This window comes from Podarcis tiliguerta (genome assembly GCF_965153285.1).
Source record: "Podarcis tiliguerta genome assembly, chromosome: 4".
Lineage (NCBI taxonomy): Eukaryota > Metazoa > Chordata > Lepidosauria > Squamata > Lacertidae > Podarcis > Podarcis tiliguerta.
Window position 1 is genome coordinate 42,636,198 of NC_139537.1, and position 15,198 is coordinate 42,651,395.

At 39.3% G+C, this 15,198-nt stretch overlaps 1 protein-coding gene across 3 annotated transcripts in view; it reads left to right on the forward strand.

Annotated features, from left to right (window-relative positions):
- The window catches only part of GBE1 (1,4-alpha-glucan branching enzyme 1), a 147,245-nt gene that overhangs the window by 28,883 nt on the left and 103,164 nt on the right, over positions 1-15,198 (forward strand). For all 3 annotated transcript variants that reach the window (XR_014510823.1, XM_083439249.1, XM_083439250.1), the window contains exons 2-3: positions 5,222-5,391; positions 12,977-13,092. Coding sequence is in view for 2 of the 3 variants with exons in the window: in XM_083439249.1 (XP_083295375.1) it covers positions 5,222-5,391; positions 12,977-13,092 (286 nt within the window). In the remaining variant the exon portion in view is untranslated. The remainder of the gene's footprint in view (positions 1-5,221; positions 5,392-12,976; positions 13,093-15,198) is intronic.

Genomic DNA, 15,198 nt, shown 5'->3' on the forward strand with positions numbered 1-15,198 from the left:
CCTATACAAAGGTACCTTGGGTTACATACGCTTCAGGTTACAGACGCTTCAGGTTACAGACTCTACTAACCCAGAAATAGTGCTTCAGGTTAAGAACTTTGCTTCAGGATGAGAACAGATATTGTGCTCCAGCTGCGTGGCGGCAGCGGGAGGCCCCATTAGCTAAAGTGGTGCTTCAGGTTAAGAACAGTTTCAGGTTAAGAAGAGACCTCCAGAACGAATTAAGTTCTTAATCCGAGGTACCACTGTACTGTTCTTCACACTCTATGAGTGCTTTTGTATATATGGATTCTTGAATTGTGATAATGCCTCTTGCTTGCCTGAATGGAGAGATGGGTTCTGTACCACTGGCTTAGCTCGATATGGAAATGCAGTTTTGGGGGGAAAGTCTTGCCTGATAAATTTCTTACTTGTCATGCTCAGTGAATGGTTGCGAAGGCTACATCTGTTTACCTTGCTGAAACGGCGAAGGAACTTGGAAGCAACTTCTCACTTGGCAAGAAAGATCCCCTTAAGTTAGCATTACACCTTGCAATCCCTTGTGGTCTACTGTGCTTTTAACATCTTTTCCCTTCACCATTTATGCAGAGAACCAAAATTAGGATTGCAAAAGTGAAAACTATCAATAGAAGAGCCATGTGACACATTCTTGGTATAGGACTAACACAGTTTGCCCTTAATAACTGTTGAATTATGGAGGGAATATACATCAACACGTATCTATTTCCTTTGAGATTCCGGTTAACTTTTGTTGACTCAACTGTTTGCTTTATTTTTTTTGTTTTTGTGTATTTTACTCATATGAGTGCTGCTCACATGAATTTATTTTAGTAAAAAGGTAAAAAACAAAAAAAAAGTGGATTGCATGAAACAGTGAACTGAAGTTAGGTAGCAAGTGTTAAGTAATCCATCCATTTAGAGGAGAGCGCAAAATATGGTTTGAAGCTCAACATAAAAAAACACGAAGATCATGGCCACTGGTCCTATCACCTCCTGGCAAATATAAGGGGAAGAAATGGAGGCAGTGAGAGATTTTACTTTCTTGGGCTCCACAATCACTGCAGATGGTGACAACAGCTACGAATTTAAAAGACGCCTGCTTTTTGGGAGAAAAGCAATGACAAACCTAGACAGCACCTTAAAAAGTAGAGACATCACCTTGTCAACAAAGGTCCGTATAGTTAAAACTATGGTTTTCCCAGTAGTGATGTATGGAAGTGAGAGCTGGACCATAAAGAAGGCTGATCGCTGAAGAATTGATGCTTTTGAATTATGGTGCTGGAGGAGACTCTTGAGAGTCCCATGGACTGCAAGAAGATCAAACCTCTCCATTCTGAAGGAAATCAGCCCTGAGTGGTCACTGTAAGGACAGATCGTGAAGCTGAGGCTCCAATACTTTGGCCACCTCATGAGAAGAGAAGACTCCCTGGAAAAGACCCTGATGTTGGGAAAGATGAAGGGCACAAGGAGAAGGGGACGACAGAGGACGAGATGGTTGGATAGTGTTCTCGAAGCTACCAGCATGAGTTTGACTAAACTGCGGGAGGCAGTGGAAGACAGGAGTGCCTGGCATGCTCTGGTCCATGGGGTTGCGAAGAGTCATACATGACTAAACAACAACAACAACAAAGCCAAGGAAATGACTGATTAGTTCAATCAATTTGTGAAATCCCACCAACCTTCCATCTCACTGCTTCTTAGCTCTTTCTGCCTTTGTAGGGTTTCCAGGTGACAATGCCACAGTAACCGCAAAAGCCACAGCTAATAAAAATAACCCACCCAAGTTCCTCTTACAGGAAGCAGCCTTCCCTAACCTACTGCTCTTCAAACATTTGAACTAGAAAACTCATTCCTGGCCATTGGCTGTGCTGGCAGGGGCTGATGGGAGTTGTAGCCCCAAATATCTGAAAGGTAGCACATTGGGGGAGGATGCTATTGGGTTAGGAATTATTTCACTGCCTGTCATCAGTCCCAGCCTTTCAATCCTTCCATCCATACTTGTCTGCCCACTTCCCTATTCCTCACCCCATCATCTCTGTTTTAGGAGATTTTGTTTGTTCCGCTCCTTGTCCAGGCAGTTTGGAATGATTAGCAGTTGCCTGTCCACACTATTTCAGCCAAATCAACGTCAAGACGTTTCATTGCCAAAGGAAGAATACAATTACATATTTCCACACCATACAATGTGTGTTGTAATGGACACATTTTCTGTGGAAATTGTCACTGCTATATATTGTAAATTTTCAACAAAAACCATTTCTTTTTCACCAGCTTAATTAGTAATGTAATGGTTATACATGATTACTACATAATTAGTAACATAATGCAGTGAAGGTGGAAGTGGGCAGTTTCAAAGTTGTAATTAACTTTTTCCAGAGGACTATTTGTGGTAAGCATGCATTAATTTGCATAATAAATAGAGGAACAGCATAGGAAGCTGCCTTCAGAGCATTCATCCATCTACCTTGACTCGGAGCAGTTCTTCACTTTTCCTGTAAAGTTAGAACATCCTAGGTACAGTGGTACCTCAGGTTACATACGCTTCAGGTTACGTACGCTAACCCAGAAATAGTGCTTCAGGTTAAGAACTTTGCTTCAAGATGAGAACAGAAATCGTGCTCCGGCAGTGGGAGGCCCCATTAGCTAAAGTGGTGCTTCAGGTTAAGAACAGTTTCAGGTTAAGAATGGACCCCCGGAACGAATTAAGTACTTAACCCGAGGTACCACTGTACACACTTTTTGTTGCATAAGATAACTGATGGCAATCAAAAATGAAGGGAAACAAATAACGATTTGATTGTGACTACTAAGCAATGCTTTACAAAGAGCGGAATCCAAAGAATTTTATACATGTGATTCTTTGTGCACATATGTCATTGCTTCCTTACCAGCTGCTTAACACACTTCCATAAGGTACACTGTGGATGAGCCACTGCGTTAGGAAGTCCTTCACCCTCCACAACCCGGCAAAACAAAATAGATCTGCTGTACATGCAGCGTTCCACACATTTGTTCAAGTCCTAGCCTTTACAGGAACGTCACTATATATAACATATCCAATTAGCATCCAAAAGCACAGACACACACAAGAATATTTGAAAAAGATTAAATTGTAATAATGAAGTCCTTCCTTGACATTTCCAGTCATCAGCTGTTATTTGGTAGAGATGTAAACACTAATAGGTAATTAAAATTTAGTAAGTGAGCAGCATATTTTTAAAAAATTCACAGGAAAGTTATTTGACAGCCTTAAAAGACAGTGAATATTCCCTTAAAGTGCATGGGGACAATGCCACCGTCATCTCCCTGATTAATTTATCTTAAGATTAAACCACCGTTTAGGACTATATAGTCATCAGTAACTGAGAAGTACTGAGATTTACAGAGTGTAAAATAAGGTTTCAAATCAAGTGTCGGTACTTGCCATAAGAGTATGGGACTAGATTTCCTACCCGTCTTCCTCTGGAATGGCACCCGTGTCTTCAATTCATACATGACAAGTAAGAAATTTATCAGGCAAGGCTTTCCCCCCACAACTGCATTTCCATATCGAGCTAATCCCGGGGTACAGAACCCATCTACGATACGTAGACTCTATGCTGGTAGACTTCAGGTATGAACGTAGCTTGGGATGTCCTAAATGGTTTCAAGAGTTCTTTAAGAAAAAAGACAGCGAGAGAGAAGTTTACTTCTCTATATCTGTATTTGTATTTATATTCATGTATACATATATTCATATCCTGAAGCCACATTCCAATTCATGAGGATGCTGATCTCAATGCCCTTAATACTAGGTTGCTCATCACTAACTCCTGCTTGGATCATGCAAAAGACCAGGTCAGCACAGTGCCTGCACCTCTTGGGTTCACGCTTGATAGTACCTGATGTTATTCATGGCCGAGAATTACGCATATAGGTAATGATTACCTATGTGAGCAGAGCAAAGAGACCGAAAGGTTTTTGTACTACAGCAGATTCTGCTTCACTGTGCCCCACAGCCGACTTAAATACAAACACTGTGCTCCTTTGGGATGGGGAACTGCAATGCAGATGGGCAGTACTTCTGTTTTGGGGTTGCTAGTGGTGGTTTTCCTACAATGTTCTATACCCTTTGCCAGAGACTGGATTCACGTATATTGAGGCAACTTGTTTTCTCGCTGTGCTTTGACCTTTTCCCCTCCAAAAGTGCATAAATCGTCTTTTCCCCACCTTTTTGTTTGACTTATATTTTATGCATTCAAATTAAATTGCAACAAGCTTTAAAATTCTATCACCTGTCACACATGTTTGTTGAGAAAACAACTTTTATATTTAGAGCTCTAGAGAGCGAGAGAGTGTTATATATTGCATAATAAGAGAACTGACTATGGAGGTTACAGAAATCATTACACTGTTTTGATGCATGATACCCATGGGCAAATTTCCCAGTTGTAATGTTGGGGTTTCTATGTGTGGAACAAGAGCATTATAAGAACATGCCCACTATCCTCAGGCTCTGCTTCTTCTGAAATTCTTACTGGCTGTGAGGTAAATACCCGCCTCTGGAATAAAAGCTGTTGGGAAGGCTTAACCTTGTGAGTTAAAAAAAGTAATATAATCAACTGGAATAACGAATAAATGAGACCTAAGGACCCTCTTAATACGATGTCTCTAAAGTGACTCTTTCTATACCACAGCTTTAAATAAACCTGAGACTGTTTCCCAGCAGTGGTATTTTCCCCCAAGGTGTAATATCTTAGTTGTCACTATGATTGATGTTTCCTTTGAACAAATGACCCTTTTAAACTAGATAAAACTGAGTATCTTACAATAGAGGTGCCATGCTCTAGCTTTTGTTTTATGAAGAAAAACTGTTTCTCAAGGAAAGTGTGGGATGTTTTGGTGGCCATTTGCTTTAGCATAATGATCCTAGTATTTTGAAAAATTAGCCTTTTAATAATTGGATTCGGTGGAATGCCACATAGCTGTCATAGTGAATACAATTCACTCCATCAGTTCAAAGCTACTAGTCACAGGACATATAGTATTCTTATAATGCCAGATATACCTAACTTTTAGAATTTAAAATTTTATGATCTGAACATTTGATGATGCTTAAAAGGAATACGGGGACTATCAGCTAATATACTTGACTGAACAAGTCTTAAAATGGGACTTTCATTGGCAGCTTTACTGAAATTATTTAGTAATACTTTCCTTCAATGCATTTTTCTATTGAAAGGTATAGTCTCTTCCATCGCATCTTGAAGAACATTGAAGAAAATGAAGGTGGCCTTGACAAATTTACAAAGAGTTACCAAACGTTTGGAATCAACAGATTTATTGATGGAGGATTGTACTGTAAGGAATGGGCTCCTGGGGCAGAAGCTGTGTTTCTTACCGGAGACTTCAGTAAGTATTTTCAAGCACATGTTTTATGTCTTATCCTCTGTATGCGTCTTGGAGTTGATTCTGTTTTTATGCCTATATTTTCATTAGGTCTTTTAAATAAAGGTTTGCCAGCTTCAGGGCTAAGTGCAAAATTCGTTGTTGCCAGGTTATCACTACAATCTTAACAGTATATCAGAAAATGCAATTTGATGTTGAGAGGGGAATGTGTGAGTGAACAATGGGTGGCATTCACTGATGCTTAATGGAAGACCTAGGTTCAAATCTCTTAATTAACCATGAAACACACCAGGTGAACTTTCTGGTTCACTATTTGTCAGTCTAACCTGGCTCACAAGATTGTTGTGAAGATAAAATTGGGGGTGGTGGTCGACACACCATGTATGCCACCTTGAGCTTCTTGTACAAAAGGCAAGTTGCAAATAAAATGTTAAATACATCTAGACACATTAATTTAAAACTTCTTCTCTAATTAAGAGAAAATAGTATGTTTTTGTTTTTTTAATATCCATTTGAATGACTACTTGGAAAAGATGGGACTGCTATTGGAAAGACATGGCAGTAGAGCCCAACTGACTTCAAGGTCCTTCACCTTTTGGCATTTGTGGTATAAAGGCAACTGAAGTGACTCTACAGAAGTGACTTCAAGAAGTGCCACACCTTTCTGGGAATTTTATTATTTGGACTAGAAGTGTCTTAAGTGCAGCCTTCTAGTATTCTCTGTCCAGTTCTTTGGACTCTGCAAGGCCACACCCATTTCCCAGACTACATTGGCTCTGCTCTGAGCCCTCCTTAAGTCCTTTGGATGACTGGAATGCATTATTAAGCTGTGGCAATGCCCTTTGATTGATGTAGAATAGAAAGATGTTCCTCCTGAAGGAAACCCTGCAATGGGGAGAAATAAGGGTAAGGTGAAATCCAATGTTTACTCAGATAATAGTCTTACTGAATTTGGTGGGGGCTTGCTCCCAAGTAAGTGGGGTTATGACACAAACCTATGGTGGCAAAACACGTATTATAAATTCCTTGTCAAGCTTTCTGGCAATGTGGGCAGAGGTTTAAATGGAATGAGGTAAACTAAGAATCACCACTGAAGACAGCAACTGGAAGTTGCTGTGAGCAAAAGTAATAATATGGGTAGCATAGTTTTAGATAGACCAGAGCAAAAAGCATTACAGTAATCAAGATGTGAAATATTAAAGGTCAAATAAGCATTTTTGAAGTTGAAACAGAGAAAGGAAAATATGAGCTTGAGCAACACTGCTAAATATAAAAATGACAAGATTTGACAACAGAATCAATTTGGTGGAAAGAGAAAAGTCAAAAATTGTACTAAGACACTACATGTAATCAAGTTTGTGGAACATAATTTTCAACAGAGAATGTGTGTGTGTGTGTGTGTGTGTGTGTGTGTGATTTTTTTCATTCTAAATAATCAGCTGTTTGACCTATATTAAGCTTCAGGTGGCACTGAGGTATGAAGACAGAAGTAGCCAAAGGATGGTCAGGAATGTAGTAATGATTAGCAGTAGAAAAAAGAAAAGTAATGTTGAAAGCTGTCAGCATAGAAAAGCTACTGGAATCTAAAAGAGGAAATGAATTTTCAGTGTGTGAAAAAAGATGGATCACAAACAATGGATCTGAAGATCCCCCACAGACTGAGTAGAAAAGAGAAAACTGCTGGCAAATGCTGAAAGCATATAAAACATAAAATATAAAAACAAAACCAAGTGAAAACTCCAAAATGCTAGACTAAAAAGAAATGTGGTGAAGAGAATCAAAAGCAGCATCTATACTGGCAAATAAAGAATTTAAGGCCATGAGTCTTTTCTAAGAGATTATTACTCATGAAAAAGGTCTTACTAATGTTTGCAGGTTGAAGAGACCAAAAGCCAGATTGAAATGGGGGTAAAGAAGTTACTCAAAATATCCTGAGACAAATGGATACCAATCAATCAACAACCTGATAACAATACAGAAGAGAACTTTTTAAAAAAATTTATCTGTTTTTTAGTAGAAGGCATTGGTTGGGAGGTTGACAGGGGCTTGCATAAGGAAGGAAACCTTATATAACACATTCTGATCCTGCAGGGTCAACATGTAAAGCACAGTCGAACGAAACTGAAATTAGAAAGTTGATAGCAGAAATTAAATGTACCGGTACTTGGCTTACAGACAGCAAACTTGTAAATTGCTCTAAGAGCTTGACGTGCTTATTTTCATTCAATAACTGGCTGACATACTCTTAATTTGAGTGTCTTAATTGATTTGGGTTTCCAAAAGAGCATTAAAAAAATATTCTAGTGCCAGAAAACATCTTTCAAATAGAACTTGTTTGCTGTGTCTCTCGTGATTTACAACAAATGAACCTTATTGGTTCCATGCAATAGCGCTAAGTGTTCAGTGATCAGATGCTGAGTGAAGCGCTAGTTTCATTCAGCTACTAAGTGTGCATCTGCTATTGTGAATGCCAGTATATCCTGGTCCCAAAAAACAACTTGAAAGTGAAGAAGAAGTTCACCACTGGTCACTCTCTCCATATATGCACGTGACATGCTGATTGGAAGATATAATCTGATCTTTGGTTTTCACACATAACCTTCTAGTTTAGTACCTTTAGCTTTGCACTGAGATGATTGGGCTGGACACATTTACATTTTTATTATGTATGTCAGTCTTCCTCCAGGGTGACTAGAGGCAAAGAGTGTGGATTCTGTACCTTTTAAATAATTCGATAGAAAAGGGACATTTACCAGATTCTGCATGTCATGCAAAACTCTCCCATGTTCTTAAATGGATTGAATGCATCTCTTTATAAACTTAACATCACTACTTCAAGATGCTAATAAAACTAATCAGTAAGATGTCTGGACTGAATCTTCCTTTAGTCTTCTAGATGAAAAATTATGTAAGTTGCCCTATATATCTTATTCATCATCAGTCAAAGTAGAAGATTTATTCCCAAGGGGGCAGTTAATGGAATCAAAAGGCCTAAGGAATGGAAGTTGTCATTAAATGCAGATGGGTATCAGTAATATTCCCAGGAGGAGTTGGGCTGCAAAATCCCAAAGACATAGAATCAAGTTGCTAGTGATGTGCTTGCTTTAATATTATATCATTTTCACCTACCTTTACATTATAGTTATGTTAAAATACCTCAAATTTAGTTTGGTTTCTGCTTTTATATTTTGTACAGCACCTAATAGGTTTTAGGGGCTTTGGAAATAAATCAAATTAAATACAGAATTTATTATTAACTCGGGAGCTGCTTGAAACTCAGAATCGAGATTCTAGAAACTAAACTAAAACCTAGAATGCCAGATTCCTTTTAAAACTTCTTTTACCAAGTACAGTGGTACCTCGGGTTACATACGCTTCAGGTTACATATGCTTCAGGTTACAGACTCCGCTAACCCAGAAATAGTGCTTCAGGTTAAGAACTTTGCTTCAGGATGAACAGAAATCGGGTTCCGGTGGCGCGGCAGCAGCAGGAGGCCCCATTAGCTAAAGTGGTGCTTCAGGTTAAGAACAGTTTCAGGTTAAGTACAGACCTCCGGAACGAATTAAGTACTTAAACCGAGGTACCACTGTAACTGCTTCATTATGAGCAGAGAAGATGTACCAGGGCTGGAACTAAAGCAGCCTCTCTCTCTCCCCCTCCTTCTGTCTCTGGAAGTTCAGTCTTTGTTCTCTTCCTGATTCTTTTGCAGGGAGAATTGCTTAGCTTCCATCTGCCCATGACACTGCAGGATGAGAAATAAGTGTGTGTGAGTGAGAGTACATACCACCCTTTATTTTAACTTTTAGTGTGGGCCTCCAGTTGCGCTGAACCAAACATCTCTTGACTTACCCCAAAAAAGCCACTCAAGACTATTAAAAGAACATTCACAGCATTACGATTTGTCAATTAGGAGTTTTAAAAGCTTAGTAAATCATGTATATGAGGCAATTAGTAAGCTGAAGCTCTGATACGAGAGGCGGTATTGACATTATAGTTTCCTGAAAAGCTTCTGGTAAATGACACTGAATATTTTATTTACACATTTTATTGCTTAGTAACTAAGGGAGTACAAGCAAAATATCAGTATCTTAGAGTTTGCCACTTCACAATAAAAGTCTTGTTCATGTATATTTAGAACCTGATAGATGGTTTAAGACAGAACCCCCACCCCCACCCTGGTGCCCTCAAAATCTTTTTTGACTGCACCTGTCATCTGCTCTAGCCCACACAGCTGGGGATAATGTATTTCAGACTAACTATGTATTTCAGTCTAATTGCATAGAGCTTCTCTAGCTGCTGTTCATGAACTCATGGCACTGACATGGAGAAACTTCACAAAATTGGCTCAACCACATAATGTGCAGAAAGCTAACATTATGGCCAGTTGTGTGGCTATAGTTCCATGTGGAAGTCACATTTTCCTGCAACTTCTGTGTCGGTTTCCTAAGAAATTGTTCCTGAGTGTTGATGTATGCTAAAAAAGCATGACTTGGAATGTCACATTATTTGACACTTGGCAGTTTCCCCCCTTGAATTTTTATCGTACTGAAGCTTTAAGTGCTGTTGGTTTCATGCCAGTGAATCAATGCAGTTTACTGTTTTCTTTTTCTTTCAAAAAGGCAACACAAAGTATTTAACCTCTGCCATTGCATAGCCTCTTGGGAATCTGTGATATGACATTCATACTGAATTGGTAGTTTTGGGAAACCCTGGCCCCATGACTTTAGCATCATGGGGATGAGCCACAGCCTCACACACTTGCCCCCATACCTCTCTTTCTTCAGCAGCAGTTTGGAAGCTTCTGCAGCTTGCTGTGATGTCTCCAACTTGTACAAACTTAACTATGCTTTTGTTGAAACAAGCCCACTTCAAACCATGCAAACCTGCTTGCAGCTGTGCCGCAGTAGCAGAGAAGAATGAGCAGGCATAGCACACAAGAGCTGCGGTGGAGCACTGGGTGCATACACAGCTACTAACTAAATGCAGCTTTTGGCATGCGGATTTTGCTTAATATAGTCAGTTTGAAATATGATTGTGAGAAATTGAAGCTTGTGAGAAATTGAAGTTTTCAGATGGCGCTGAGGAATAAGTGTCAGCGCCCATTCCCTTTCCTATCAGGATAGCAGGGCAGAGGAGAGAGGTAGTTGTTCTCCCAGCCAAGCAGAAGATGCATCTTGGAGACAGATTCTGCTTGCCTTACATCAGGTATGTCCAACAGGTAGATTGTAATCTTACGGTCGATCATGGAGGCGTTACAGGTACATCGCAGGATTAATATAAGTGATCGTGGGGGTCCTCCTGACCGATCCCCCCGAAAAGCTCAACAACAACCGTGGCCACTCGTACCCCAAAAAGCTCAACAAGTCTGGCCACTCCCCCTAAAAAAAGCTCAACAACTCCTGGCAATGACAATAGGTAGATCACTGCCAGTTTTATTATAGTGAGTCTCTTGGTAGCTGGACGTGCCTACCTTAGATGACCCAGCAGACTCCAGTTGTCCTCTCTATAACTTGCCGGATCTCCTCTATATTTCAAACAGCTGCTTGCAAACTGCCCTGCTGAAACATATCGCTTCCTCTACACCCTTATAATAATAATAATAAAAAATAATATTTTATTATTTATACCCTGCCCCTCTGCTGGGTTTCCCCAGCCACTCTGGGTGGTGCCCAACAGAATATTAAAAATACGCTAAAACATCAAACATTAAAAATTTCCCTAAACAGGGTTGCTTTCAGATGTCTTCTAAAAGTCAGATGGTTGTTTCCTTCCTTGACATCTGATAGGAGGGTGTTCCATATGGCGGGCCCCACTACCGAGAAGGCCCCCTGCTTGGTTCCCTGTAATCTCACTTCTCACAGTGAGGGAACTGCCAGAAGGCCCTCGGCACTGGATCTTAGTGTCCGGGCTGAACAATGGGGTGGAGATGCTCCTTATTGATTTATAGATCTCCAGCCTTGATTCCTGCCTGCAATAAACCTATTGTCTGTGTGTTTGTGAAATGAAAAATGTAGGTGTTCTTAAAAACACGATAGATAGATAGATAGATAGATAGATAGATAGATAGATGATAGATAGATATAAAATTGCTCAATATATTTACGGTATGTAGATACAAACTTCCAATGTGACTAAAATAAATTGCCAAAACTCAATCAAGCAAAATGAACCAGGCATGAGTTGGAAGCCCATTGAAATGTCAGTGGGTTAGATGGGGGGGGGGGACTAGCATGTCCTCCCCCCACCCCCATGGAAGACCTGCATAGGGTTACAGGGTTACAGTTGAATTATTTTGTAATTGTACTAATGCTGTTGCATTTTAGTGTTGCAAACCTTAATATTACTAGTCCCAAATACATGTTCTGTTGGTGAAAATGCATTTTATTCAGAAGAATGAGGAGCAAACCTTCATCCCAGGTCGTTTGTTAACCTTTCCCTGCTGGCATAAATGTTAGAATAATAATGAGAGAGAGGTTAGTAACAGAAAAAGAAAGTTTTTTGCAGCTGTCTGTATAGTCATGGCAGTTGGGCTCAAATGAACTGATAGTGGACGCATATGGGGAGAACCCTACATGTTCACAGATAAAGGAAAAGAAGAAAAGGAACTACTTCAAGAAATGTTAAGAAAGATCAGAGAGAGAAGATTGCATTTGGCAAGGACAGAGTCTCAGGAACAGAGGGCGCAAGGAAGAAAGAATAGTAAGATCAGCTGTATCAGTGATGGCAGAAACCTCTAAGTGAAATACAAAGAAAAAGTGCCATTAGTAGAATGTGTTGTCACAGATATGCACGGAGACACTTTTTTGTGCAATAATCTGGGCAAAATCTAGACTGAAAGGAATCAAGTAGGGAATTGACAAGCAGGAAGTTGAAACGCTGAGAGAATGTGACACATTCTAGGCATGGACAGGAAGGGAAGTGGAACAGGGTAATGAGTGCTATCCAGTCACAAGGGATCAAGAAAGTGTTTGAGGATGGAAGGTACAAGAGCAAAACCCAAGCCAGTTTAGGAAAATGCCAGAAGACACTTCAAGAGCGGACTAATACATGAATCGGTGGAATAGGCTGGGGAGACAACAGATAGCAGACCGAGAAGGGACCTGGTTTTTTGGTTCTTCTGCCTACCACCCTCAGTACATTTTGTAGAAAAGTGGGATATTAATGATTATTCTTTGTTGAAAACAATGGTCTGACTGAAACAGAGGACCTTTTAACTGCAGCTTTTGCCAACCTGGGGCCTTGAGATGTTTTGGAGTATATCTCCTATTGGCTCCAGCCAACACAACTGGTTTCATTGGAAGAAAACGGTGAAGGAAGATGACGTTCAAAAGAAACGTGAAGAAGAGGACTAGTAAACACTGTGACAGGTATTATCAGGGAAGTATTGAGGAAAAAGCCTAAGGACGTAGAGGGAAACATGTGAAAGGAGGATGAAGAAAGGAGTTTTATGCTTTCGAAAATCTCAGAGTAGTAAGATTTATTGCACAGAAAGAAGCTTGGTCTTCATCTGCACCACTTTCTCATTTTACATACTAATGATGCATTTTAATACATGTTCAATATTTTAGTACTTTTCTTTTATTGCAGATAACTGGGATCCATTTTCTCACCCGTATAAGAAAATGGATTTTGGGAAATGGGAGTTGTTCATCCCACCTGGACCAGATGGATTTCATCCTGTGCCACATGGATCAAAACTAAAGGTGCTCGTTTCAAAAATGTACTTTTGCTCTATCCAGTCATTCTCAATTCCTGATAGTGAAGTTTTTTCTGCTGTCTCTCTGATGTGCCAATTTATATTTTAAAGTTCAAAGGAGATTTGCAGATTCTTCTCTTCACCTACATGGCTTTCTGTCAAAATAATATAAAATAAAGGTATCACGACACTGCAGTGAACAAAAGGGTTTATGGTGAATAAGGAAGGTGACTTTACTGCAAACCTAAAATGGCTGAATATGGTTAAGGGTTTAATAAATGTTGAGAGAAACCCAGGCAGAGGCTTACAAGTTACAGGGATGGGAATATTTAGAAAATGTTGTTTTTTTGTTTTTCAAAGTTATGTCCCCACCTGAAGGGAACTTGTGGAAATTTAATGATAAATGAATAAGCTTTGACTTGCATCCTGGGAAATGTGAATGCAGGATGTTCACAGAAGGGCACATCTTTGTCTCGACCTTCTTCTGCTTCCCTCTGAAAAGCCACTCTGGAGACTGAGTGTTGGAGACTGCTGGGGGGAAAAGCCATTGGCCAAAATTTGATGGAGAATTGAATCTAAGGAGCCATGACTGGAACCAGATTAACTGCCAGCTAAAGGCTCCATGCAACTGCCTGTGAAAGAGCTTAGAGTTTACATACTGCTGTAGCAACATATTCTAGAGCAATTGACATGTTTTAGCTTTTTCAAAAGGATGTGTAAGTGAAATAATTTTGGAAATACCATAGAAATGACTGTAGATCAAAGGTACTGGGATGTACTGTAGAAGGTTCTCCCACATCCCAGGAAAGACATCAGGCAGTGATAAAGAACTGGTGCTGTGTTTTGTTTAATATGTATATCTAATACTCTGATCCATCCGACACTTAAGGACTACTTCATCAAATCCCCAGGTACAGTTAGGGGGGAAATATCTTACCTACAATATTAACCCTCAAAGAACCAGAACGTATTTCATATATTTTACTATGCAGGCTTGGATGATGCTAATATCAATTCCGCATGTAGAATAAAGCTTTTTCCATTTCTTCTTTGTCCAAGCAGCCTGCTGTGTCCTCCTTGAAAGTTTGCAGCTGTAAGATGAGGGGCACTTCAGAACAACACACACAAACACACAATCTCATACATGAAGACGATGGGATCCAAGCCATATTCTTTTCCTCACATTTTTAAATAAAAAAAATTAAGGATAAAGTTTTCCACAAATGCAAATTAGTCTTTTGAAACTTCACCACTGTGGCCCATGCCATCATGGCTCTAAAAGAGACAAGTGGAATAGGGTAATTCAGAAAATGCTGGTATTATTTTATTTTATTAAATAGATTTTTTACCCCACCTTTCAGGGTCTCTACCTGCAGAAGGTGGCTTACAACACAATCAGTGAAAATAACAACGTACTATATAATAGCAAATTATTTAAAATAGCAAAACAACATTAGTGGGTCACTTGAAGAGAAAAGGCAAATAAGGGCGATGTGTTCTTAATGCTTAGATGTATTCAATATTAACATTAACTATGTTCAGAATATTGATGATGGTTGCAGTAAGATATCATGATGGTAGCACAGCTAATTTATAAATTTCATTATAGGCTTGTTGGTAAATGATAGGAATGTTCTGGTTTCCTTTAAATTTACATTGAGCTGGAAAAAAATGCAAGAAATCTTAAATGAGCTGTAAACTTTTACTATCTTTTAAACTGTGCAGAAATATTTAATAATTTAATATGCATTCAGTCATTGGGTCAATTATCATATGGTGCATTACCAAACATTGATTTACTAATATTTGAAATAAGTCACTTTCTGCTCAAGAACTAAAAAAAAATGAGCAGCCTGTGCAAGAGTAGTTCTGGGGACCTTTAATTTAGAATAGGGCACTGTGCATTTTCCATATGAAAATAAATGAGGAGCAGAGGTCACAAACAAAGTTGGTTTATCAAAAGTCGTGCCTCTGCCTATTTTAAATTCTCCGTACAGACTTCCCATTTTCTCGCTTAAGGGCTAGACCAAATATGCTGTTAAAACCCTTGTTTAAGATGAATTTGTTATTTTTGTCCAATCGTATTAACCTTTATAAACCAGCTGAGGTTTAT